Genomic DNA, 26,815 nt, shown 5'->3' with positions numbered 1-26,815 from the left:
GAAATGCAATATTCTGACATGCTGCTGCTGCTCTACCCTTCTTCAAGAAGGAATTATTTCTTTCAAGCATTACCTTATTTTCTATTTTCTTACAAATTTTCTTTGCTTATGATCTTCCTGACTCAAATTGTCCTTGAATTTCAGGGAGTTCAACCTAAACATTAACCAGCTCCTCAACTCTGAGATTTGAACAAAATGATTAGTTTTTCATGCTCATCTCAGGTTACACAAACTCATTTGAGGATGCAAAGCTCCTTACAAGAGATGATTCAGAAATCATTTAGGGCCAAGGGCTCCATTTGGAGTTGGGAATGAATATTCACAGAAAATGTGCTGTTGTGCACAAAATAAAGTCCAGTTCTCCTGGGTGTTTGTAATCTCCTTCTGAAGCTGAATCCAGCAGTAGCACGAGTCAGCATGAACATAATAAAACATGGCAAACACATGAGCAAGTTATTAAGTAAATTAAATACCAGTGTTTGTGTATCTCTGAGGAACGCTGCAAATAGATTATGGTTTGTTTGTCTCTGTTCTGTAATCCAAGAAACAAACCAAGATGTGTTACAAGGATTTCCATAGATTCAGAATTGTAGGAATTTCTGAGCACAGCTTTTTCTCCTCTCTATACTATCAGCAGGATTAATGGGGGTCTTGAGAACACCTGTATCTTCATTTCAGGAAACTGTCATTTGAGATTGATTTACCAGGTTATTTCTTTTTCTTCAGTAATTTTAATCAAATTATTGCTGGTACATGACCACATATATCTACTTTATCTGATCTTGAGTGTTGAAAGATTAATAAAGATGAACTGAGGACTTGGAACTCTTCCATTGCAATCTGGCTTTTTAAAACCACTGAATCTTCTGTGTCTTTCTTTTGATTGGGTGAAAGCCCTTTAGAACAAAATAAAAGCAGATAGAATTTTTTTTAACTTCTTGTATGCCTTTGATACATATAGTCAAAATTTAATGTGAAAATTAGCATCACTGCAGTTCCAATTGCATGCTCTACCAAAACAAAGCTAAATGATATTAACATATTTAACATTGCTAGACATGCATTATTAGTAGATTTATTTTCTTTTACAAAATTTTAGACATTAATATCATGCAAGTAAAATTAGCAATGCAGCTTCTTTAAACTGCTAAAACAGCAGATGCATATTAATTATTTATCATTTTCAGCCAGAATATTAGAGGCTTTCTGTTCTTAAATGGTTTTCTTGAAGTATGCTATAATTATTTTTAAAAACCTAGAGAAAAATAGTAATATAAAGATTTTTCAATTATGTTTTTTAAATCTGTAAGAGGCTTTTGAATTGATGTGCATATCTGAGTGTCATCCTGTGTCTGGCAATGACTTAGGGTCCTGGAGGACACAGATATCCCCTGGGCCTGTGGCTTGGGAGCAGAAGGCTTTGTGTTGAACTGGAGGAATTCCTGCCATGCCTTCCATATCCTCATCCCAGCTAACCTCTCACTCTGCTCATTTATTTAAGAGCACTGATTTTCTGTGTGCTGATCTGGTTCATAATATGGCTCCTGAAACAACTGTGCTGGCCCAATTAAACTGTGCTGAAGCCAAAATGTGGCTTTCAGTGGTTACCAACAAATCTAGAAGCATGCATCAGAGATGTTTATTGCTTTAAGAAAAGCATCCTGTACCACAGATAACATATGCAATTTTATTTCATGTTGTCTTCCAAATATGTACAGACAGCATGTGATTGTGAGTCATTGCAATGTTCACTACATGCTGTAAACAAAATAATTGTCTTCCTAAACCTGTCACTTTTGGTGTTTTCTTGCAGATTTTCTATCTCCATTCCATTCCTTGCAGAGCACTATAGGGCTTTTATTATTTTTAATAGCAATAAATCTCATTATTGTGAGTAAACAGGAATCTATGCTTGTTCATAATCAGTATAAGGATGGTATATGTTACCTGATGTGTGTTCTGGCAGCTGCACACCAATTTTGCATAAAGTAGAACCCTTATTTTACTATATTTAGTCTCCATCATTACCGGAGGAAAGGAAATCTGTATCAATGTCTCATTTCCACATTTGTTGTTTGTTCCATCTATGGTGGCCATCACCAAGGTTTAGTTCATGAAGGACCAAGCTCCAAGACCAGCCTGTTAATGTGCCAGAAGTTCCTTATTTCTTGAAGTGGTTAACAGAAAACATAATTCTTGCAGGAGGTGCTATGTGCCCTCTTGGCTGCTGCGACTCCATGGTCCCACTCCATTGCAGGATGCTCCTGCTTGGCTGCCTGGATCAGGAGGGAGAGAATTTTTTTTTTTTTTTTTTTTTGCAATGGAACTGATAACAAATTCCATAATGTGCTTGCCACTTGAATTTAAAATATTCTGTAATATATCAGTTTTAAAACCCACCTGTGCCGAGGTTAGTTCATCAGTTTAATTTGTGTTCCCTCCTGCAGACACAAACATGCACACATGAGCTTCCCTCCAGATTTCAGTTTAACATCCTACATCTAATTTTCTGGGAGCAACCAGCAGGGACATTTCACACACAGGCTTGCAGGTATAGGATTCCTGAAGTAGTATTCCCTAAGATAAATATTAAAAAAAGAAAGTCCAAATATGTGTCTGGTAATTAATAATTTGGGTTGTGCAGTTATTCTGACCATCAGAACAATAGCTTCAAGTAGTTCTGCTGAGCTCCATTGGATTAATACCTCTGCATATTTTAGGAAAGTAAAAGATATCAAATTATTATCCAAATTAGGATTTGGATAGAACAGTTCCAGTAGTTTGTGGTCAGCTTTTTACATGCCTGATGGTTCTGAGTGTTTCCAATCTTCTCAGCATTGATTATTTCTGCACGCCTCCCTTACAGTGAGTTGTACCTAAAGCTTGAATTTAATGACAGTAGAAGGTGCTAAGCAGATATTCTGCTATCAAGGATAGAATCCAAAGTTAAATACTAAAGTACTGAATATGCTGGTTTGAATTCACTATGGATGGCAAACAATAAGTTGTGCAGAAACTTAAATATATGATTACTGGATTTTTTGAAATAAGCTTATTTTTAAAGCATCAAGTGATATTTATTTTTGTCTTACAACCTATAAGACTTCTGTCAACCCTTTTAAATATCCACCACCACTTTTAAAATGTTGGGCAGTGTTGTTTGGTTTTGGTTTTTTGTCACATGGCCAAACCTGCTGTCTGCTGGTGGAGAGTTTCTTTCACTTCAGTAGTGAGACAGGCATTTGCTAACACAGGAAAACCTGAGAATTATCTTGTCCTTTCTCTCCTGTTACATTCCATTCTTACTAGAACATAAAAACATGCTTTAGCTATTTGAAATATGTGGAAAAAATGCTCTTTCCTTTTTATGACTTAGTAGTTACACAATTGTAGGATACTTAAAAAGGAAAAAATTTACATCATGTCAATTGGTGTGGAAATGTTACATAATGTTGCTCTATTTTGGCCACTTCTCTGTCATTTTAATTATCAGCCTCTACAACGAGCTAAGTGGAAAGGGGGATTCAAAATGGTGAGAGCACTGGGAAAAGTGGTTTTCTTTTTATTCTTGCCATTTTATTAAATATTCTCAGAAAGGAGCAGGGAAATTAGTGAGATGGTTTTGCATCAGTGTGTCAAAGCAGTTTTGCTTTTACACAATACATGTGTTGCTTTTTATTCTGTGTATCTTAAAAAGAAACAAGAGTGACAGTATTTTTAAAGTACATTAAGTAGGCATTAAGACGAGTGATTTGCAGTGGGAGAGAGGGGAGTGATGTTTTTTTTGTCTTTCATGGTGGTTAAGCACATTTCCTTGTGAGGGAGGGAAAAAGATGACAGCAAGTTCTGGAGGGTTTGGGTTTTTTCTGTATTAGCTATAGAATATTTACATTTATTTTTAAGGACAGCAGAAATCTGTTTAAAGAGACAGTCTTGAGTAATACATACACAGATTTGCATCCACTCTGTTGACAAAATGTTATATAGACAGAATATAATGAATATACTCTGTAAGCAAACCAGTATTTCTGTAGGGTTATGGTTTTCTCTATGTATCAGTGATGTATTATTCTTATTTGGGGAGTTTATCACAGGTGGTATGGTATCTTCAGTTTTCTTTTAAACCTTTTGTTAACTCCTAAAGTCATGAGAATGTGATTATTTTAAAAAGGTGTTTTTAAAGAATTCTTTTTAACTATCAGCGATGCTAAGACCAAATTGAAAAAGGTATTTTAGATCCTTTCTGAGAACTCTCAGTAGCTTGTTTCTCTTCGAGGTGGTGCTCACTGCCTTTACATTCTGTGTTTTCTGTGAATGTGCATAAACCTTTCCCAGGCACAGCCATCCTCCTCCCCATATCTCCAATCACTACCTTGTTCTGAGCATCCCCTGTCCATTTGTGGCCGTGCATGCTGAAATGCAAGCTGCCACACCATGCTGCTGTGATTCATCATCTCATGCTCCATTGCCTCTAAAGCTGCTTTGAAATCTTCTGGCTGTTGTTAAAATCTCTGGTTGCAGAATTTCCAAGGTTTTTTGTTTTGTTTTGTTTGTTTTTTTACAGAAGAGAAGCAAATGTTTTTCTCTTCCTCCATATTTCTATCAGTGGTTAGTGAAGCAAAGCACTTCAAAACTGGCATATGTTCCAGCTGCAATTCTAGTGGATAATTCATAGAGAGGTGAATAAAGACATAGCAGGAAACTGCTTGTTACCAGTTCTACTCTGATGGCTCCTGCTCCAGATTCTGCTCCTCTTGAGTAACTTTTTTCTCTGCCAGGTTTGTTTTTTTGGGTTTTTTTTGCTTTTCCTTGCTGATATTTAAGAGTCTGAAGTTATGGTCTTCTCCTTGGCATTAATAAAATCCATTCTTACTTCCATTTTAAACACTTTGGAGTGTTCAGCACAGCTTTTGTTAGAGGAACAGGTCTCTGACTTAATATGCAGGAAAACCTTTATGTGACTTTGGTGAGCAGTTGGGGAATGCTTTCCCAGAATTTCCTGTTCATAACTGCTTGCAGAACAGCACCAGTTTTTCTGGGTCAATATTCTGATTGTATCCACCTTCAGCAAGAAATAACAGCTAAAATGAGTTTCTTTTTTCAATGATAAAATTTAGGAAGGCAAAAAATCTGTCAGTGACTTTGTGTGGTGTAGCAGGTGGGTCTAGCAGAGGTTAAATGGGATGTGTAGGCTTAATTGAAGGTTGGTTTTTTGAGTTAGAAGAGTCTGTCTTAAAAATGGACATGGGGACAGCATTGCAAGCTGCTGTAGATGAAGATTTAATCAAATAGCTGTGATGAGCAGTGGTGGTGTGAGTTCAGTACCCAGAGCCTTCCTGTTGTAGGTGCTGCACAGATCTTTGCAGCCTCTGTCTTTGGTTAGATGAAAGCCAGAAAAGCCATGGATAACCTGATTTTTCAGAGAAATAGATCATTGTGACTGACTGCAGGACAAGCAGTGGGAGCTAACAGCTGTTGAATGCTACCAACAAAGGTGGAGGGAAGCTGGGTACGAGTTCAAAGCACAAATAACATAAATGTCTGTGACATGTAGTTTATACATCTTGGGGTTTGTCATGCTTAATACAGGATCAAGTGCTGACAAAGGACAGTGCAGGATGTGCACTGGGAATGAATAAATGTAAGAATGCCTTTTCCCCAGGAATGCATTGCACTAACTGTTCACTTCAGGAATTGAGTGACAAAACCATCTCATTTGACCAAACGCACACTATTCTGTCTTTTATGCTCTAATTTATTCCCATCACGAGCTGTGAAGTCCTGCTTGGAGTGTCTATTTTCAGCATAAAACTGTTTGTCAAATTTCTATTAAGCTTAAGGTGAAAAATTAATGAGCCATTCACTTCAGATATTTCAAAACTAATACAGTTGTATTATTAATGCAACAGAAAGTCAAAGACGTGGGTACCTACAATTATTGCTTAGTGTTCACTCACACTACTTTTTGCTCTCTGTATTTTTGGGGGGAAATCATTAAAACAGTGTTTTAGGTCACAGGAGTTATTTTGATGAATTCTGTCAGTAAGCTTTTTAGACAGTTTTACTTGTTAACTTTTTGTTTTATCTGATCCTGGCAGAAGGTGCCTTGAATAAACACATATTGATGAAATACAATGTTCTTTCCAATCTTTCTTTGAATCTGGAATTTAAACAAAAATGAACAGAAAGGTGATTCATATAACACAAAACTTAGAGAAATGCAAATAAAAGACTATTCACATAATACTGAGGAAGCTGTTGGTGAAGCAATATTTTTGGGCTAGAGAAGTATGACATTGGGACTAAAACTCTGGTTTTTCAGTCTTCAGAAAGTCATTGACATGAAGATAAAATTGTACTTTTGCTCAGAAGTGAGTCGGGTATAGTGGACAGGTGTTATTAAATTGGTGTTATTTATTAAATATAAATTTAATAATTCAGAAATCCCAGAGCATGTTGTGAGTACCAGTAAGTCAAGTGATGGAGCACTGTGAAATGCTGGGCTGGGGGAGTGTCCCAGGCTGAGCACTGTGGAAACTGGTGCTCAAGGTTTGTGCTTGCATTGAAAAAGAAAACAAAAAATAGAGTCATTGCAGAAGTAGAAATTCAGGCCTTGCTTTCTGTGCAGAATCTTTCTAAAGTTTGCCTCTTTTTTTTGCTCCTAAAATTAACTTAGTAATTGATTAATGTATTTTCCTCCTCACTTTACAGTAAGTTCTCCAGGGACTTTCTGGTATTAATAGTGGTTCTAGGCCTGGCTCAGTTACATTGTTAGACTTGCAGAGAAGAAGGAATTCTGCTTCTTGGAAGAGTTTCATTTTATAAAACTAAATTTCATTAGAAGCAAAATGGCAAATTTAAATTATCCCTCAAGCATTTGTTGTTCCCACAGAATCTGAAAGTTCTCTGTGCTCTGAAGGGTTTGGCTTCCAGCAGAGCAAGTGCCAGCAAGAATCCCCAAGTTCTTGCAGTGTGTTGGTTTCTTTCTGAAGTTACACTGCTCTGTTTCACTCTCACTCCAGCACCAAGCCCATGAGTATTTTAAACCTGAATGATTAGGCTTTAAGTAGCAGCCCTGGAAATCTCCAGGTTTTTAAATGTGCCCTGGAGAGATTGGTTTTGGATGGTTCACTTTTGAAATCTGGTCATGATGCACAGTGCTTTCCTCAGCCTCCTTAACAAATGGCAATTAATAAATGCCTGGAAGAGAGAAGGGAACTTTGTTTTTTTGTTTTTTTAATTTTTTTAAATTTTTTTTAAAGCATTTTTTAGTATTAATTCCAGTAGTGTTTTTCTCTCTGGTAGGAGTTCATCAAGTTTAGTTACTAGAGAATTTTATAGAATTTAGGTCTGGCAAAGATGTCAGGAGGTCACCTTATGTAGCACCTTCCCTCAGGGAGGGCATCAGCCATATCTGCATCATTCCTGACAGATGTTTGCTCACACTTTTCTCTAAAAACAGTTCAGTTTAAGAGATTTCATCACCTGCCTAGGCAAGTCTTTATGAATTCCTCCTATTAGAAAGTTTTTCTTCCAGATAAATCTGCCCAGATAATTTAAATCAGCCTTTTTATATAGATTCTTTTTTCTTTTTCTCCCATACTTCAAACTCCATCTTCTATCGTGAAATAATTAATTTTTAAATATGGAGGGGTTTCTCCTGTAAGTTGTTCTTGAAAGTGTATCTTTGACAGGTTATTCAGGTGTGAAGCTCAAGTTGTAACTGGAGAAAGGAGAGATTTTTCTCATCTGAAATGTTTTGAGCTTCATTGCCCCTGTAATACAGGCTGAAGATTGACAAACACTGGAAAGAAAATAATGTCTCAATTGCACATCTCTGATGGACTTTGTAGGATTCTTTTTGAGTGCAGAAACAGACTCTCAGAGCTTGACCAAACTGATTTTGCTGTCACTTCACTGATGTGACAACTTTAAGAGATTTAGAACCCAGACCAAGTTTGATGAGACAAAGGTTTTGTTTTTTGTTTTTTTTTTTTTAATTATATTTTGAACCAGCTTTACCTTTCCACCTAAAAATTTGTCTGATTCTTTCAAACTGAGCACTGATTACCTTGCCATTGAGTATTAAAGGTGAACAATACCTTTTGTTTTTCCTTAATGAAATGATACAGCTTTGGTCAATTTTTTCATGAGGATTATAGGTGTACTATAAAAAGTTTCATGAGTTTCTAGAACAAAAAAAAAAACAAAAAAAAAACCAAAAAAAAAGAAAAAAGTGGATGTGTCTAGATTTCTTTTCTTTTTCTTTATACTGTGTTTCAGTAACAACAGTCCTGATAGTAGTTTCATAGAAATTTACTTGGAACATGCTGCTGATTGCTGATAGCCTCCTCCCCCTGTGCCTGCAGGCACACAGAATGTAAAGGATGCTTTTGGGTAGTAAAGAACTCGAGGTTGACAGGAAATGCAGTGTTTGTTTCACAGAGGTCCTGGGGAGAGGCCTTGTGTTCTGAATCTCTGGTTGAAGGTCTGGACACGATTCAGCAGGGGCAGGGACATGGTGAGGCTGTCGCAGGTTGTGTCAGAGATATCAACCTCCCCTCCCTTTCTGTATGGGCTTTTCATCTGCCAGAAGAGTTCCTGCTTTCCATGGCAAGAGATGATCCCCATAGACATCTGAAATAACTGAAAACAGCTGTTTTTCCCTGAAGTGTTTCAGAGCATTTGTGCGTGCAAAGTTGGGTTGTTTTTTATTTTTCTCTGCGGTTCTGTCTGTGTGTCTCCCAAAATATCTCATTATCTCATCAGAAACCTTTCCATGATCAAGTGTTAGACAGGCATGTGTATGCAAACTCACTTTTTTTCAGTAAAAGGGAGATTTTAATACTTTGCATGAAACTGCTGATATTGAGAGGTTTCTGCTATGTCTGTTTAAGATGTTTCAGCTGTAATGAAGTATTCTCATGTTTTCTGATCCATACCTTTCTCCACTCAATGTGTCTGTTTAGTACCTTCTTATTCCAGACCTCCTTCACTTGTTCAGTTTTTACTTGAATTTGAAATTTATTGCTGGCCAATACTTCCATATTTCAGTGATTCCTTTAACTACACACCAGTTTAAATTTTTGTGTTTAATTCACAGTCTAATATCTGCTCAGACTCATTTAACAGTTTCTTTCTTGTGAAATTACTGCCCAGATACCATAATATGTACATGTAATTTTGTAGTACCTGTTCTTGAAGAAGCTTTTTAATTTTTTTTTCAGTATTATAAGCACAAAACAACAGCTGCTTATCTAAATCAGTTGTTTTAACTTCTGTGGGAGAGATTTGCATTTTTGTGTTCGGTTTCTGAAGGAGAAAAATCTAATTTTCATTTACTAAATTGCTCTTCCCTTTCTGTCATTTTAGATGGAAGCTACAGGCAGAATCGACTGAACCTCACAGCGCTGTTGGTACAACCAATTTCTGCACTGCTTGCCAGAAAACTTGTTTCCCTACCTGAGGACACTGCCCAAAGGGACAGGTGTACACCCCTGCACCTGCCAGCTGCAGGTAATGTTTTCAAATCCATTTCACCTTTGGGATGTTCCTCTCAGACTCCAAATCCTATATACCATTAGCTATACCATTAAGGTTTAGCTGATTATGGGTGTGTTTTGATTAGATGCTTTCTAGAAGAGGCTATGGACAGTCCAAAGATTATGCTCCTAAAATCTGATAGATGGAAGTTGTGGTTTAAAAAAAAAAATAGTAGAAGGCATTGAGCACTAATTCTTAATATTGACTTAGAACCTCCTCTCTGTGGATGCCATCTCTAGGGAGGTTTGTTAGTGCTGCAGCTTGGTTTGTTAGGCCTTATTGTACTCCTAATAATATGATTTTAACATTAAGACATCAGTAGCTATAGTATTCTGTGGGGTTTTTTTTCTGTTTCTGGAATAATAACACTTAAATTCTAAATATGTTCCTTAATTTGTACATGCTATAGAGCAAACAGTGTGTATTGTTACCTGAACCCTCAGGCAGCTTTTTCTCCCAATTTTCACCAGGAAAACATGCATCATGATAAGAGCAAAATACCTTGAGTAGAGCCAGATGAATGCATTCATAGTATCTTCACAGAAATAATGCCATTAGCAAAGTCAAACAGATTATTGCTTGAAAAAACTTATTGCTGATACAGGAAGGGGAAAAAAAGTAAGAGTGCAGTCTTCCAGCACAGTGTTTCACCAGAAGAACATCTTCCAGAGAACATTCTAGGTGAGGTGAATGTTTAAACAGCAATTCTTCAGTAAAAAGTCTTCAGTTTTGTTTTTTAGCTGTCCATCTTTCACCATAAAAAAAAAATATTTCATTATAAGCCCCATTTAAATGAATTGATTTGAAACTGCGGTCTTGGAAAGGAGGAGGCAAATTAATTTAGCCACTGTATCCTGTGCTACACACAGTGATGATAACAGTAAAAACAAATTTTAAGGGCAACCAATGTAGTATCATGTGCTGTATCCCTTGTTTATTGCTTTTGGAAAGTTATTGTGGAATAGGAGGGCAATACAACAAGTCATAAAACAGGTTGATTAATTTTATGACTTGTGTTAGCATTTGTAGTTATACATACCAAAAAAGAAAGCAGAAGACCTCATGTTTCATGGCTTAAGCTGTTGTGGTTAGGCGGGACAATTGTTCTCCACGCATGGCTGACTAGATTTTTAAATAATGAACTTTTAATTTTAAAAATTATTGTCCTCACAACCAGTAGAAAAGGGGAAAAGGCCATTTTGGAAGGAACAAGGGCTTAACCATTCCAGGTAGGCTGCATGAAGCTTGTTAGTATTGAAGGATTTTCCAACAGCTGAAGTGCCTGGAGCAAAGCCTGGATTTGGGCTGGAAAATGACACTCATTTTAGAAAGATAAAAGGCTGCACAACGTCTGTTTCTCAAAAAGCTTTGTCTGGAGGCTGCAGGGCAGAATCACCCTAAAGGGCAGCTTATTCTACTTTTTCTGTGACAGGTGTGGCATGTCTGTTTCATTTCCCTGAGAAGACAGGAATTCTGTGAGAGGAGAGTTTCTGGAAAGAAAGAATATTCCAAGCCAGCAGCCTATTGAGAGCCAGTCCGTGTCTGGTTTACTCTGGGTGAACACAACTGCTTGTCTGTGATTTCATGTAAAGCTTCTGAACCACAGTATTCCATGGGGGATTTTTTAAAAAAGTCTTAATTTATTGAGAAAATAGGGACTGAGAAGAAGCCTTGTATAATTCTGTAATGTGTTATGATATATTTTTTCTGGTAATTAATGGTGAAGCTGTTGATGTTCTGGAGCACAGAGTGTGCTGTTGTTCAGCAGCAGCAGCCTTAATGGAGGAGATAAAAGCCTGGTCTCATGATAAGAAATGGTGTAGAACTATTTAATACTAGTAATAGCTAAAGAGATAATGCTGAGGACAGCAATGCATTAGAGAGGAGCAAAGGTTGAATTTGCAGTCTTCCTGTTGATTTGAAGAAGCTTAAGAGAGAGATTTCACTTCTGACGTGGGACTCATCATTTATCTGTCAAAAGAGGTGAATGAGCAATTCAGATGATTGGTTGGCTTGAATTTGTTAGGATAAAATGATCATCATTCTCTCATCATTATGTTTCAAAAAGCTGAACAGCAGATTCATCAGTAATGATTAAACATTTATATATAGTTTTCTCACATTGCTGCTTTTTTTCCCTTAGCCTTGCAGTTTTCAAGAGACAAAATGTGACAGAGGGAGTGGGAGGATGGAGGCAAACATCCCTCACAGATTGAGTGCTCAGGACCTAAGAGCAAATAGTGGGAATTGAAGTCAGCTGTTAATTTGGTGTTAGATGAAGTCAGTAATTAGATTTGCTTTTTGTTTGGTATGGTACATTATTGTTAATCCTCATTAATCTGAAATTCTGTGCTCCCATGAACTTTTTCCCAAAGATAGGCAATTAGAAGGAATTTCAGAGTGAACTTCTATAGAGAAACTGTAAACTTTTGAAGCTTCCTTTTTTTTTTTTTTTTTTACAAAATCTCACTAGGATATTTGCTAGAACATTGTGAAGGTTGTTGTTGTAAAACTAAAGCACTCCTATAAACATAAATGAGGGAAGTCTTGCTGTGTACAGTGAACTGCCTTTGTTGCTGTTAAGTTTCCCACTACTTGGGAGATTGCCCTAATGTACAAATTACCCTTTTTCAATTAAACTCTTGAGCATTTAATGTAAATCTATCTAATGGCAATTAATATACAAAGTGTTTTTTGACACTAATGATCATATACTTTAGTTTGAATGGAAATCCTGGAAGCCTGCTGTTTAAACACATCACAGAGTTATGTGTGTAATTTTCCCCCTTGGTTTTAAGTGTCAGTTTTCATACTCAACCTGATTAATGTCTGAGAAGAGAGAAGGTGAGAAAGATCCAGGATTTCAGTAGTGATCAGTCTCCAGGTGTCTGGGGCATCCTCCTGCTCTGTGGCTCATCCTATTTTTCCATTCTTCTCCACATTTATGTTGCTGTCACTCTTGGAGATAAGGACTGGATGGTCACTTGGTGTGACCTGGTATGGCAGCTGAATTGGCAGGAAGTGTAAATGCAAGTGATCTCACTTAAACACCCCACTTCTTACCACCTGCTAATGCCTTTTCCTGTGCAATAGGTGTAATTTTTTTATACTTTAACTTCTAAAATTACAAAGGCAAGGCATGAATAGTTTAAGTAACTTGAATGATATCAAACACTGTGTGAATAATCGAGCCGGGTACACAAAGACTCCCAGCATTCTGCTGCAGACAGTAAAATTACTCAGATCAAAATGCTTTTCTAGGTAGAATCTTTTGATCTTTTGTAACCTTCTTTTAGTCTACAAAATACAGTCACTGATCAATAGTGAATCATCACAGTGACTGCAGTGCAGAGCTCTGCTGTAGGCTGCAAACAAATCTACCTCCTCTGACAAAATGGGTGAGTGGAGCAGATAACCAGAACTGACTGGTACTAGAAAGGTTTGCAGCGCAACACAGTGAATTTTTATGAGACTTTGAACATCTATTTTATGTAGTTCCACGTGTCAGATGTTCATTATACTGAGTTTATAGTCAACTCTGATCATGTGAAATTTGAATCATTAATTATACAAAAGGAATAATTGGAAGAGTCTGTTACTTTCCATATTATACGATTCTCATCCAAGATAAATAAAATTCTCTGCCAAGTGCTGCACTGGTGCAAATCAAGCCTGTCTTCTTTTCAGTCAGAGGAAGGGCATGGAGTAATAAAGTGAATATCTCCTCCTGTTAAACTACAGCCTTGTGATAATATTATATGTGTTTCTCCTTGGTAGTTTGCTACCTGTCAGAGAAAATAAAGACTCCCATATTTAATAAACTCTGGCTGGGCCATCTCACACTCTGATACCAATATGCAAACAATACCATGATTTCTGGGTATTTGGACTATGCTAAACATGAATCCAAGGGTGCAAATAGAGAGAGATGCCAGCAGATTGTGTGGCAGTGCATGTTACTGTATCTATCAAATCTGGAGTCATTGTACATAACAGTAGAAATATAACAAAGTTCTGCAGATGTCTCTTACTGGCATTTGAAAGAGGAACAAGTTAAATTGGGAGCTCTGATCTATATGAAAACTTACAGACATTTATACCAATACTCTCAGATTTTCTTTTCATGATCACTTTAAATTCCATTCCTTTTTTAAACAGAAGTTCATGAGAAGAATTAAGCATGAACAGTGTGAAGCATTTTTTATATATCTTCCCTCTAACTCCCAGCTGAAGCCTAGAGAGTTTTTCTACCAGAATTGTAAATGATCAAGATACGTTTTCAGAATTCTGTCCTGCACCAGTGTTTTCCTGTGTGATGCTTTGCTTTTGATTGCTATAAAGCAGGTAAAGAATGAAAGTAGTGTGAGGTTATGAAATTCAACTTTACCATCAGAAGCATTTTCATCTCTCTTTGATGTTGACTGTGACACATTTATTCTGTATCACATTAGGCCATCCTAGTTTAGAGCCTTCTTAAAGGACTTTATTCTAGGCATTTCTTATTTCAAAAACTCTTCATCTGAAGAGTTTTATTTCTGGATTCCTCCTTGTAGGTCAAAAAAGATGATGATCAAATACCAAGGAGTTTATTCATTAAGCTCTTTATACTAAGATTAGACTTGGAGACTCAAGATCTATGAATATTTGTTCAAAAAGGAGAATATGTTGTCAGTAGGTAACATAATTGATTAATCAAATAGATATCTATTAAGGAAAAATATTAGAGATATCAGATTTAGATGATGTATTATTTATACACAAAAAAAAAGTGAAGGCTTTTCATTACAAGGACATCTGGCTAGGAGTTCTGACACATTCCTGTACAAATAGTTTTATACCTCAACAATACTGCACATTGCATAGATTCAGTATTGATTTTTGCATATGTAATTTTATAGTATCACACAATATTTTTCTGAGATAATATACATTATTAAGTATATACTATTTTATATTTATTCACTTTTCTATGTATGCCATGTTGCGTGTAGTGTTTTTTTTAAGTGCTGCTGTTACATAAATGTGTGTGATGATTATATTTCTTCACTTAAGGTTCTGTATTTGAACATGAAAACTGAGATAAAATACATAGTAAAGAAGGTTTTGCACTCAAATTGACATGGTGATCTGTCAAGTGCAGTTTTATGCTGATTACTTCAGCTCAGTTAGTGTCCCCCAAGTCATGTGAGCATGGGTGTCTGATGATGTTTGAAATCTCTAGTTAATTTGTGATTTCAGACAGATTCACATTTATTCAGGTGTTGATTTCAACAGGAACTATCTCAAAAACTGCCTTACTGCATTACTTGAAGGTATTTAATGTACTTTATTTCAGCAGTCTACTGAAATAGCTTTGGGTTTTATGATCCAGGAGTTATTCTGTTGAAATCCTTAAATTCAGTTAATACTTGATTTTTCTATACTTCAGTTAAGTGTGCATGTAGAAGAATTTTTTCAGTGATTAGCAAAAATCTTGTCAAATGAGTTCAGTTTTCAAACCTGAATTCCTAAAGATGCTTTTTAAAATCCAGTACTTAAATGCTCAGAAAACTGTCTGATTTGTGTTTAGCATTATCTGTGTTTAGCATTATCAGGATTCAAGAATTTAACCAACATGTTTGAAAATGAGACTCAAGCTTATACTCTATGCATGAGCTTGGGATAAAGTTAAAAGCAAAAAAATTTAAAAATTAAAAAATGAAACAAGCCTAACTTACGTTCTTTTAACGTAACTACTGCAGATAGGTTTTTCACATCTGAAGTACTAAAATTGTCTATCAAATGAAAGGAAAAATAGTTATTTTTAGAAATTCATGGCTATGTAAATGTCAGAGGAGAAGGTAGTCATTTGGTATGAGACAATTTAAAAGTTCCAGGTCAGGAAAGAAATAAATTTTAAAAAAGTAACAGTAAATATGTTTGTATTCTTCTATCCCAGAAGTAGCTTTTAGCTTACATAAAGACAGTGTATCCTGAATAATGTTAAGGTAAAGTCTCCTCATAGCTTCCCAGGGAATACAGAAAAAAAAAAAAAAGAGTTGTCAAGATCCTTAAAATACAGTGTTAGGACAAGGGGTTTGTTGTCAGAACTATTTAGAGGGGATTAAATTTTGTTTCTGCTGTATACTCCAAAGAGCAGTTTCAGCCTTTTCATCTGGTGCTCTAAGCCTTTAAGCCCAAGTCACTCTTAGCTGACTACTGTGTAACATGACTATTAACTCGAGTATCTGATTGGAGAATGTGGGTATTGCCAGAAGTTAATTTTCTGTGTCTTTATTGTCAGCTAGAGACTGGATAGCTGATGTTGATTAAGGAAAAACAGTGAAGTCAGTTGTCTTCAAAAGGATTTATCGTCTTTTTGTCTGAGAAGGGGCCTAAAGGAACAAACATCCAAAGTGTTGTAGGAAGAGGAAAGGAAATCAGTTTTGACTTTAAAATATCTTTTTTTTTAAGAAGAGTAAATTGGCTCTAGAGGGGTTGTAGGTGAGAAAGAGCAGCAAGAAGTAACTTGCATAATTAAAGTTAAATTTAAGCTGCTTATTTAACTTAGATGGCTTGAGCTGTTTTCACTTGTTTTAAAAGACCCTTTGGGAATCCTTTGGACTATTTTTTAATTTTTTTTTTAATTCTAAAATAATATCTGTGGTTTTATTGAACAAACAATTCATTTACATGGCATTAATAAAATTTTAAAAATATAGTAACTTACGTCAGAAGAGCAAAGTTAATTACATGGCAAATAAAATTATTAACATGCTGTGACTGATTGTTGCAAAGTCATGTGCCAGGGTTATTTTTAATTAACTGCTTGGTTTACATTTACACTGGTTTGTTCAAGCAAAACCAGAATTGTCATAGAGAAGACACATGTGCTGATAACTGAAGAGATTTTTTTCTGAATAAAAAATAGAATAACTATTGCTAATTCATTTTTTAAATAAACACTAGCAGTTCACTTGCTTTTTTTGAAAAATACCAATGAAGGTGAGTGAATTAAAATATATTGTATTTTATTTTAAGAACATTTTTAAGTAAATTTACTGTATGAACCAGCAAATGAACCGTGAAGAGCAGTAACCATGTGTTGTTTCTGTTTCACATGTTGCAGGAAACGCCCCACTCGCATATTCTGTGCACCTCAGGAAACAAAGCCTGGGAAGAATCTGTTAGAAATAGATCCATGGCAGGATAATGGCTGGGACATAGAGAGCAGAATGATCTGTGGAGTATTTTAACTGTGGTCTGTGGCAGTTGGGATGTGGACATGGGGGGAATTGTGTCCCAGAGATGCTTCAGGCTCAGTTCTGCCACAGGGGTGGAGCATCCATGGGTGGAGGAGAATCCCCATGGGTCTGGGCTCAGCCACTGCTCATTGCCACACTGCTGCTGCTTTTTCAGTTCAAGCAGTTTAAACATTTTCATTTCTCTTGGATAGAAGTTGTAGACTTTTCACATGAGCTGGATGTTAGCACATTCTGTTTTCATACTTGGAAGGTGTCAGCAGCTCCCCATGGTTGGTTGGTTGGTTTCCACTGTCACAAACTGCAGGAACTCCTGTGGTTACCGTGTCCCACCTTCTTTTAATCTATTTAAACTCAGGTATTTGCTCTATTCTGTGCTACAGTCTCAAATGGCGTGGCAGTACTGGCAAGTTCCTGACATTTTAGCAGCTTTTGAAATTGTTCTGCCTTTGTATTTGCACCATTTCTTCATCTGATGCCAGCTAGGCCAAAAACCCTGGCTTCTGTTGGCACATGTTCACAAGAGCATCACCAAAGGCTGTGCTGGCAAAGCTGTGGGGAGCTCTGACTGCTCCCATCTGATTTAACACAGGGGCTTTTCTCCAGAAGAAAATATAATATAAACCAGGTATAATTTCGTGAATGTTATTGATAGATTGACCTAGGTGAAGGATTATATGAGAAAAACCTATGAAGTTTAAGGCATATTTTGTTATCACAGAGTTATGTAAATCCTACTCTTATAAATTTTCTTTTTCTGTTGTATTCTGGCAGCATTTGTTGAGTGAATTCAATGATCTTTTAACTCAAAGAGTAGAGATATCTTTTGAGATTCCATCTTTGAATCATGCTGCTAAAATAGGTCTAAGAAGATAATGTCATATTTTGTGTTTTAATCTGTGGTTCCTATTCAGTTTTTTTTAACCTTATTTTAAATTCTTTTTTTTAATGTATGTGGAATTTATGTCTTCAGCCCATACGTTTCTGGGCTGGGTAAATAAGTTAAACATTTTCTTTCTTTTTTCATCTTTTAACAGGCAAAAAAACAATCAGTCTGAACATTCAGTCTGTCACAACTTACAAGACAATTTCTAATGTCATTGGATATCTAAAAGGAGCTGTATTTCCTGGTAGGTATCCCTTTGCCATTTGTATTATTTGTTTCACAATGGGTGGGAGTCATAGCTGGGATCAGGATCCTATTTTGCCAGATAAATCACTAATACAGAGGAGAGAAGAAGACTTTTTTGTACTCATTTTGTGATTTGTGACAAGACAGAATATGAGGGTTAAACAGAGGATGAGCTGAAGGGGATATTGTAGTTACAAAAAGCATATTTTTACACGAGCAGCAGGTGTTGCACATGGAGCACAGAGAGTATCAGTAGTTTGTACAAGCAGCTGTTTAATGGCTTTAATTTTAATATGGTTTTAACACTTGCTGCAGCCTTATTTTGTGTCTCAATCATGCCTTAAGCTAGTTTTATGCAATGCTATGAATAATAATTACTGTTCTCTATGTGTGATGGTTGAACAATGGAGCTCTAAATGCAACTGGGACATACATAAAGCACAACCTCGCTCTGTCCTTTGATGCTGTACAGAAATAATGTTATCATCAGGATATCATGAGATCATTTGGAGATTATTTTGTTAGTTAGTGAATTTACCTAAAAGGTGAAGGTTTTCTGCAACATGAATGAATGCTGTTGCTGGTTACTTAAATTGTGCAAACAATTCCTAGTGTGCAGGTGATTATCAAAACATCATGTTTGCCTTAATTCTCTTATATTAGGTTGTGAAGAAAAGATGGAAATTTATTTACAGTCCCTTAGGGGGTAGGCCAGTCGTTTCATATCTTTAGTAATGGAATGAAGGAGGTGGAGAAATTTTATTCCTGTTGGTGAAATAACAACTCAGTTTTGTGCATGCAGAACTGTATGCTTCTCACCAGACTTTTGGCTTGTTTAAAGCAACAGAGGAAACAATTAGCAAAGAATTTAGTTTCTGTGAAGGATTTAATTTCCTTCATGAATTTGAAGTTACCAGTCTGCTATTATTAATGTTTTGCAAATAGCTGTCATGGAGTTGGAAAGGCAGAAACTGCCATGTTTAGACATTCTGTCTTCTGAATTTGTGAAACAGAGGCAAGAGAAAGAATAAAAAGTGTGCTTCAGTTTCTGTTTAACAAGTCTTCTATCTCCTCTATACCAGAACCTTTCATCTTATTATTACATTTTTAATCAAAACTACTTTTTTGGAGGTTGGCCAATATGTGCTGAACTTTAGGTATCCAAGGAGATATAAAAAAATTGAAGTCAGTAGCAGTGCCTGGATGGCAGCAGCTTGTCCCATGGATGTCTGGCTCAACAAGAGCCATAAGAAGTGTCTTCTAGTGAAGGCACAAGTTAAATGTCTGATGCTCTGTAATATTTTGTACACAATCAATGTTAAACCTTTTTTTCTTTCTCTGCTCTTCCTGGTTGACACTACAGTCATTCCTCCTCAACTGCTTTGAATCTTGATATTTTCATGGCATTGATTCTCTGTCATTTTGATGGGGTTTTGCTCGTTTCATACACATGAAATATTCACCTTTATGTTCACAGAAGTGCAGAAAGAAGGCAAAATTTATCTTTAGTGCTTAATGAAAGACTGCAGAGCATCACCAAGGGTAGAATTTATTACTTTTTGCTTAAAGACCACCAAACACACACATAGAGACAAGCACATCTCTGTGATGCTGACGTTAGCTGGCATTTGATCTGAGGAGTAAGAACGAGCATCTGAAGTGTAACTAAGATGTTAAAATCATTAGGAATAGATGAAATGTGATAGTTGGTAACATTTTAAAAACCAAAAAACGTAACAACACTGATTTTATAGCTCTCTTGGACATGGTTGAAGTTGGGATGTATAACAAGAGAAGCCAGGATAAAGAAACTCTTTTTAATGATAAATCCCTGTTGTCCAGCCCATCACTAACCTGAACACTATCCTGTCTTATCACCTTCAAGGGTACCTGATGGGTATTTTTTCCTCTATCTCCAGTTCTTTCTCTTCTTTTCATTTTTGCCATGTGATTCTGAGAAAGGACAGCTGCAGCCTCTGCAAGCATGACCATCCTTTCTCCCCTGCTTTTCCTGCAGTCATTTGCTTTAGGGCTCTGCCTCTGTCTGAGGGAGAGATGTGCAAAGATGAACAATTTCAAAGGAGGCACCAGCTGCTATGTTTTGCTCCTGCTCATTCAGCTGGCATCTCCAGCAGCAAGTTGATGCTTCCTTCTCAATCAAAATATCCTGTATTATTCTAATAAAGTGTCTCTCCTCTCACATGGTCTGTTCACAGGCTAAACAGAAATTATTACACAGGAAAGCATTGATCCTGCCTGATCCCCCTGTGTTAGTGGCACTTCCATTAATGACCTAGAGGCGTGTAAGGCCATTCATTTGGGTTCCTAATTCCTGTTATTTAATGAGTTGAAAATCCTATGTTTTTTTCATTGTCAATGCAACCTATAATTAAGCATATCCTGGTGCAACACACAAGATGCAAAATTATATGATTTAGATTTCATTTTGTTACATTAAATTATTATGTAAATCTAGGTTGACACTTTGCATATCTGTTTTTAGAAAGAAATTCTCATTTCCATACCTACACACCCCTAAAGTTGATTGAAAATATTGTATTACGGGTACATTAAAAATCATCTCTTTGTAAAGCATTTTTGATTCCTTATCAAACAACATGTTCAAATATTTTGTTGAACAATGCTGGTAAACTCCAGTTTGATAGAGAATGCTTTTTTAATCAAAGTGTTCTATTAATATTCTTCCCAGGCAGCAGTCACTGCAAAACATACTGAGTAGATATTTTAATTTTATAAGCAAATACAAGATGTGGGCAATGTGCAGCAATCTGTTGCTGCATTGTGATCAACTGACAGCAGGTGAATGAGTTCACTTGGTTAAAGAAAGAAAAAGAAAACTTTTCCACTTTTTGGAACCCAAATGACACTCAGGGGTTGCTGTGGGTCTGGCACCACTGTTCCTCACTGCTGATAACTGTTCTCATGTTTTCTATTGATATCCTGAAATAGGGGAAAAAAACACCTTTAAAAGTCTAGATCTGGGCCAGATGGAGACTTTACAAAATATCAGAGCAAAACCAGTAAACAATCCTTCAAAGAGGGTTGTAAATTCATCTCACAGAGGAGGTCTAATAGTTTAATACCTTGTTCAGAATAATTCTGCTTGGACTTCTTGACAGGCCTCAGTCACACCAGTCGGTCGTGTTATTTAATGGGATATAACACATCATTGGTTCTGGAGTAAAATAAGGGGATTTTCCTCCCTTGTGAGTGGTATTAGGGTTATATATAATGCCTCGAGTGATTAAGATTTAATTTTATTTTTCTGGAAAAAAAAAAGTGTGTTTGTTTTTTGGTTTGTTTTTTTTCAGTGAGCAACCACAGGCATATTTTTTTATTTCAGGCTGAAAGTCTTGCCTTTCATTCTATAAAATGCTTTCTTCCAGCATTAACACAGCTGCTAGGTGTGACTTACCATACCTGTATCATTCATTATCTCTATCCCTGTGTCATGTCTCCTCTCCAAACTTGCAGTCCAGGTATTTTATTGTCTCCTTCCACATAAGGCTAAGTCCTGATCATCTCTAATCTGCTTGCCAGCTGCTCCACTGCTGTTTCTGCCATGTCTTTTTTGAGATAGGTTGGTGAGCACTGAACACAGTCTTCCAGGTGAGGGAGTACTAATACTTTGTGTATTTTCTTTGTTTCCCACTGTACTGCCACACCTTTTGGTTTTTTGTTTTTTTGGTTGGTTTGTTTTGTTTTGGTTTTTTTTTTTCTGGATGCTGATGTTTATTGAGGAGCATTTCCTGCTTATTTTTTTGTGTTTTTTTCATAACACTACTCTGAGCATGATGGTCTATAAAAAATGGTCTATATCAGATCTTTAAGGAGAGCAATAAGCAAACATGGAAGGCAAAGGTATGGGGATTAATTTAGGAAACTGTACACATGGATTTATCTACTAGTTAATTTTTAAGTAGCACTCACAGTTTTGTGTATGATTGTTGTATGATTGTCTTGCATGTCATCATATACTTTTTTGTTGACGGATTTTGTTGCATTAATGACATTACACACTACTAATACAGTTCATTTTTAGGGTTGTTTGGAATTCTTTTAATCTGAGTATCCAGAAAAAAAAAAAAGTTTGTTTTTCAGTTTTTTTTTATTCCTCATTTCAGACAGATACATCATCATTGGCAGCCATCACAGCAGTTTGCAGGGCCATGGTGGGCAAGGCTGGGCCAGCAGCACTGCTGTGATCACTGCCCTGCTCCAAGCCCTGATGCCAGAGGTGAGGAGGGGCTGGAGGCCTGACAGGACCCTGCTCTTCTGCTCGTGGGGAGGAACAGCCCTGGGGAACGTCGGCTCCTACGAGTGGGCTGAGGTAAAACTGCTCTCACTGCACGGAGCGTTCCTTCTGCTGAACATGGGAAATTACCACGTGGGAATTGTGGCTCATTAGCTGCCCTCTGAGGTCTGTCTGTGTTCATTCATGTACTGCACAGCCAGTCCAGGGTAATTGAGGCGTTCCTGGGCTAAAGAGGTGCCAGGATGTTGCCATGGCTGGGGAGGTTGCACGTACAGCACCCTTGGGAGCTGCTTTCCCTCCCTGGTGCTGCACAGCTTTGTGAAAGGGCATTGACAGGGTTTGACAGAGGGAGGAAAACCTCAAAAAACAGCACAGGCACAGAAAGAGCTTAGAAAGCTTTTTCACCTTCTTGAGGGTTTAATATTTAATAATTTTTCATCTATTGGCTTAGTGTGAAGAGAAGTGAATCAAGAGAGAAAGAAGAGAACCGTGCTATGGTTCACATGAATTAAACAAACCTAGCAGTGTCTCCATGGCTAGTGCTGATTCACTTCTCACAGGTCTGAGCTGAGGAGCTGGACACAGTCCCAGACAGACAATTCCTTGGGCTCTTACTTTGAACAGAATGGGAATCAGCTGGTTGAAAGAAAATACCTCAAAAAGTATTGATGATCATACATGGCTAAAGTAGACTTCAGGTCATAAATTAAAGGAGTTGCTACTCTTCTAGGCAGAGAATTTCATGGCCTCTTTTCCAACTCTAATGGTTCAATGAATTAAAACAGTAGATAAAATAAAGAGTTAATTGCTTTTTACCATGCATAAGAAGCAGCTAGCCCTCATTGAGATTTCATACTTCCAACATGATTATTCTTCAGAAACAAGAGGGGGTGAAAAAATCAAATTGAAAAGATCCAGGCTGGAAGCAAAATTTGTTTAGTTCCACTTCAAGTCAGCTTTGCATCAGATGTAATTGCATTACACCCCTTCTGTTCAATATAAAGAGCCACTTCATGCAAAGAGGAACTCATTACTGAGAAGGCAAAGGGGATCCTTTTAAAAAAGAGATAATAATTGAAACAGTTTGTACATGCTATTTTTATAGTCTAAAAAAATAATAAAATGAAAACACTGGGAAAGTTATGCAATTCAAATCTGAGTTTTGTCTCTGAACGTTTGAGTCCATTTAACTGTTGATAATGATTGCTTTTGAAGTTTGTCTTCTGTAAGGCATAAGTTTAAAAGGCCATCATGTTGTTTCACAGTGTGTAATGTTTGCATTTTTGGCCTTACAAGTGTAGTAATTTTTAATTCCTCCCAGACCTGTTTGCATTTTCTTTAGATGATGTGTGAAATGGAATTATAACTTCTGCTATAGAGAGAAATAGCACTGAGAGATCCTTTGAAGTTTACAAGAGCATATTGTGAGAAGCAGTAGTTAACTAATACTCGAGGAATCACAGAGGATGGAAATGTAGGGTGCAGTTTTCCCCTAGAAGCAACCAAAAGAACAAAACCAGCCTTAATTATAATGATGCAGGGTAGTAACCATTTTTATGCTTGTGTTGTAGGATCTCAGGAGCATTCTTCAAAGAAATGTTGTGGCCTACATCAGCCTCCATAATCCAGTCACAGGCAACTCGACCCTACGGCCCGTGGCATCCCCTTCTCTTCAGCAGCTGGCAGCAGAGGTTAGAAATAAAATATTTGGTTTCACCTGTAGTTTATGAGGTTACATGGTTGAGATCAGTTGACATTACACAGCAATAGGTCGTTATTTCATTTAAGAATTTTAACCTCACAGATACACATGAACTGTTTTGGGGTTTTTTTTAAGTAAACAGGGTAAATTTTATTTTAAAAAATAATAGATTGAGAGGTTGGAAGGAATAGCTTGTTTCACCTGTTTGTTAGACAAGGTCTGAGCATACTTGCATGCCCTACAGCTTTTTTACCTTTTGGCAGCTTTAAAGTAACATATTTGTTATTCTTCAGCACAGAGCACATTTTTCTCATCCTAATCAGGTCTTTCCAGACTGTTTCTCAGTTTGCATTTAAACCTGTATATTTACCAGATGTAACATGACACACAGGGAGAGTGTTGCTCCTACCATAATAAATTCTGTCTGAAGTGAGTATGTCAGGTTCAGTGCTCAGCCATGCCTGTGCAGCTCATCTGGAGTCAGAACATTCCACATCTGTAAGGGCACACAGGCCTTCAACTAATGACCCCACTGCTGCTCCTGAGCTTTCTGAATTTGTCAATATTTTACATGAATGGAAAATGGTGTAAGGCACGTTCTAAAACTACAAAACCAGTGTGAAATGGTATGCATAAAATGGAGTTCAATTTCACTTCCATAAATTATGTTTTTAGATGTATTTTTCTGTATGTTTGCCAAATGAATACTTACTCTGATGTTTATTTCACTTGCCTCTGAAGCATTTGGTAAAAAACACTCCTCAAAGCTGCATCTTGGATTAAATGCAGTTTAAGACTGATCTGGCTTGGCAATTGTTCAACTAAGTTAGTAAAATGATATCAGTAAATTGCTTCTTAGCAATGTCTTAAGCACTTCTCCTGTTCAGTGTCTAAGTGGTAATTTCCTCATGGAAAGAATTTATTATTTATGATTTATTCTCTGTAAGTATTATGAAAACTGTGAGGCAACATCATTTCAGAGGAAAAAAAGCTTCCATTTGTGGAAAATTATTTATATATGTGAGTCTGCAGGTGTTATGGATATGTCAATTCAAATTTTGTTATCAGTGTTAGCTATTGTATTTGTAAGAAATACTACCCTGAAAAGTTGCTAGCCTTTTGCTAACCTAGTGGTGTTGGCAGTTCTATCTCCATTAAAACAAGTATTTGCCATTTAGGGGAGTAAGTTTATTATTATCCTTGAGCTATTTGGTTTTTTCTCATTTTATTTCTTTGTCTGTACAACACAATCTATGACAGTGATCTGAAAACTAAATTGTCTGGAGCTTTGCAGCAGTCTCTTTATTATCTATCAGTTTATTAAGACTCAATTTTTTCATCCTAATAAATGCCATATTAGTATGAGCATTACATTCATGCCCTCTGTTTTGAAAAGGAAGCAAACTTCTGTTTATTTCTGTGGTGTTAAATAATATTTTGTAATTCTTGTAATAGCAGTTGTGTTCTGTTCAGCAGCATGGAAGGAGCCCCTCTTAGCAGCCTTGCCTTGCACCTGTTAATTAATAAAACGTGACTGGAATGTCTTTTTTTCTTTTTTTTTTAAGTCCCAGTAAATACCTTCCATCTCACTTCTGATTCTTTAATTTTGAGAGTGCATCCCTTCTTCATGTTTATCCTAAAGCCCCATTTAAAAAGTAAAGGATAAAATGCATGTGAGCATTTTATCTGTATGGCTTTCCTTTCTGTAGGATATTAGTATTTGTAATTAAAATAACTGTCATACAGTTTGTGGCATTAAAAAGATTTATAGGAGTTATTGCTTCCAAATGCTGGCTAGATTTCTGAATTCATATCAAATTACTGACAGTGATGGAGCAGCCAAGCACAGATCCTGGTGTGTTCCCATGGGCACTCACAGTTTGCCATGTGTCCAGGAGATTTTCTCTGGAAGACTGATCTGCTTATAAAGAATATTGATATTACTTCCAGCACTTGCCAGGAAGACAATGTAATTACAGATTACCTGTAAGTTATGACACTGCAAATGGGCTGAGATGTGACTTTTTGGAGCTCATCTCATCTTGAAGAAATTGTGAGTCTGTTCACATGAGATTCTTGCTACCAGGTGCGAGTTGCAGAGCTTAAAAGTTCTAATGAGAGAAGAGGATAATTTTAATTTTTGTGAGCTCTGAATATAGGTTAGAACAGAAAAGAATGATTTAGAATTAATGATATCAGTCCATTTTAAAATTAAAAGATAGATTAGCCTGTCTTGTTTAGTTGGATAGAAGTTTTCCATAATTTGTGAATACATGGAAGATCTTGAACTGTGCCTATGGATTCAATGGTAGAACTCATAATTTTTGTAAGTCCATTTTTAGCCCACAACAAAAGAAACTGTCAGGCATTATTTTTCCTTCTATTGCTAAACAGGGTTGTAACATTGTTTGCAGCTAAGGGAGACTGAAATCTCACCATTTTTTGGGTTTTGTTCAGTGCTCACTGTAGTGCTAAAGTTGTGTGTGAAAGAGAGGGAGAATGTATTCTTAGGGAAAATTAATTTATGTTAGAAAAGCCTACAGAGTATAAATGCTAGGATCCTGGGGATAACAATGAAAAAAAACAAACCTGTAGTTCATCCTGTGAAAGAGAACACAAGTAATAATCACACTAAGTGCAGAGCACTCTGTGGATGCTGCAAGGAACATAATTTAAAAAGAACTGTGGGAAAATAGCAAACTAAGATGGGCCAATGCACACAGCAGTGTTTGCTTTCTCTCTTGTTTTTTAAAATAAAATAAAATATTGGACAATTGCTAATCACTGCAGCTTCCACAATATCTTTTTCCCCTTAATTTCTGGGAAAATTAGGAAAGAAGTTTTAGCTGAAATAATATTTGTAAGGATTTTCTAACATCAACAATGAAAAGAAGAATCAGGAAACCTAATAACTTGTCTGC

General features: G+C 36.6%; 1 protein-coding gene across 2 annotated transcripts in view; it reads left to right on the top strand.

Moving 5' to 3' along the window:
- The window catches only part of NAALADL2 (N-acetylated alpha-linked acidic dipeptidase like 2), a 405,646-nt gene that overhangs the window by 291,201 nt on the left and 87,630 nt on the right, over nucleotides 1-26,815 (top strand). For both annotated transcript variants that reach the window (XM_077184127.1, XM_077184126.1), the window contains 4 exons: nucleotides 9,373-9,516; nucleotides 17,822-17,914; nucleotides 22,062-22,267; nucleotides 23,764-23,883. In XM_077184127.1, the coding sequence (XP_077040242.1) occupies nucleotides 9,373-9,516; nucleotides 17,822-17,914; nucleotides 22,062-22,267; nucleotides 23,764-23,883 (563 nt within the window). The remainder of the gene's footprint in view (nucleotides 1-9,372; nucleotides 9,517-17,821; nucleotides 17,915-22,061; nucleotides 22,268-23,763; nucleotides 23,884-26,815) is intronic.

The sequence above is a fragment of the Agelaius phoeniceus genome, chromosome 10 (assembly GCF_051311805.1).
Source record: "Agelaius phoeniceus isolate bAgePho1 chromosome 10, bAgePho1.hap1, whole genome shotgun sequence".
NCBI lineage: Eukaryota > Metazoa > Chordata > Aves > Passeriformes > Icteridae > Agelaius > Agelaius phoeniceus.
This window is presented reverse-complemented; position numbering and strand designations above follow the sequence as displayed.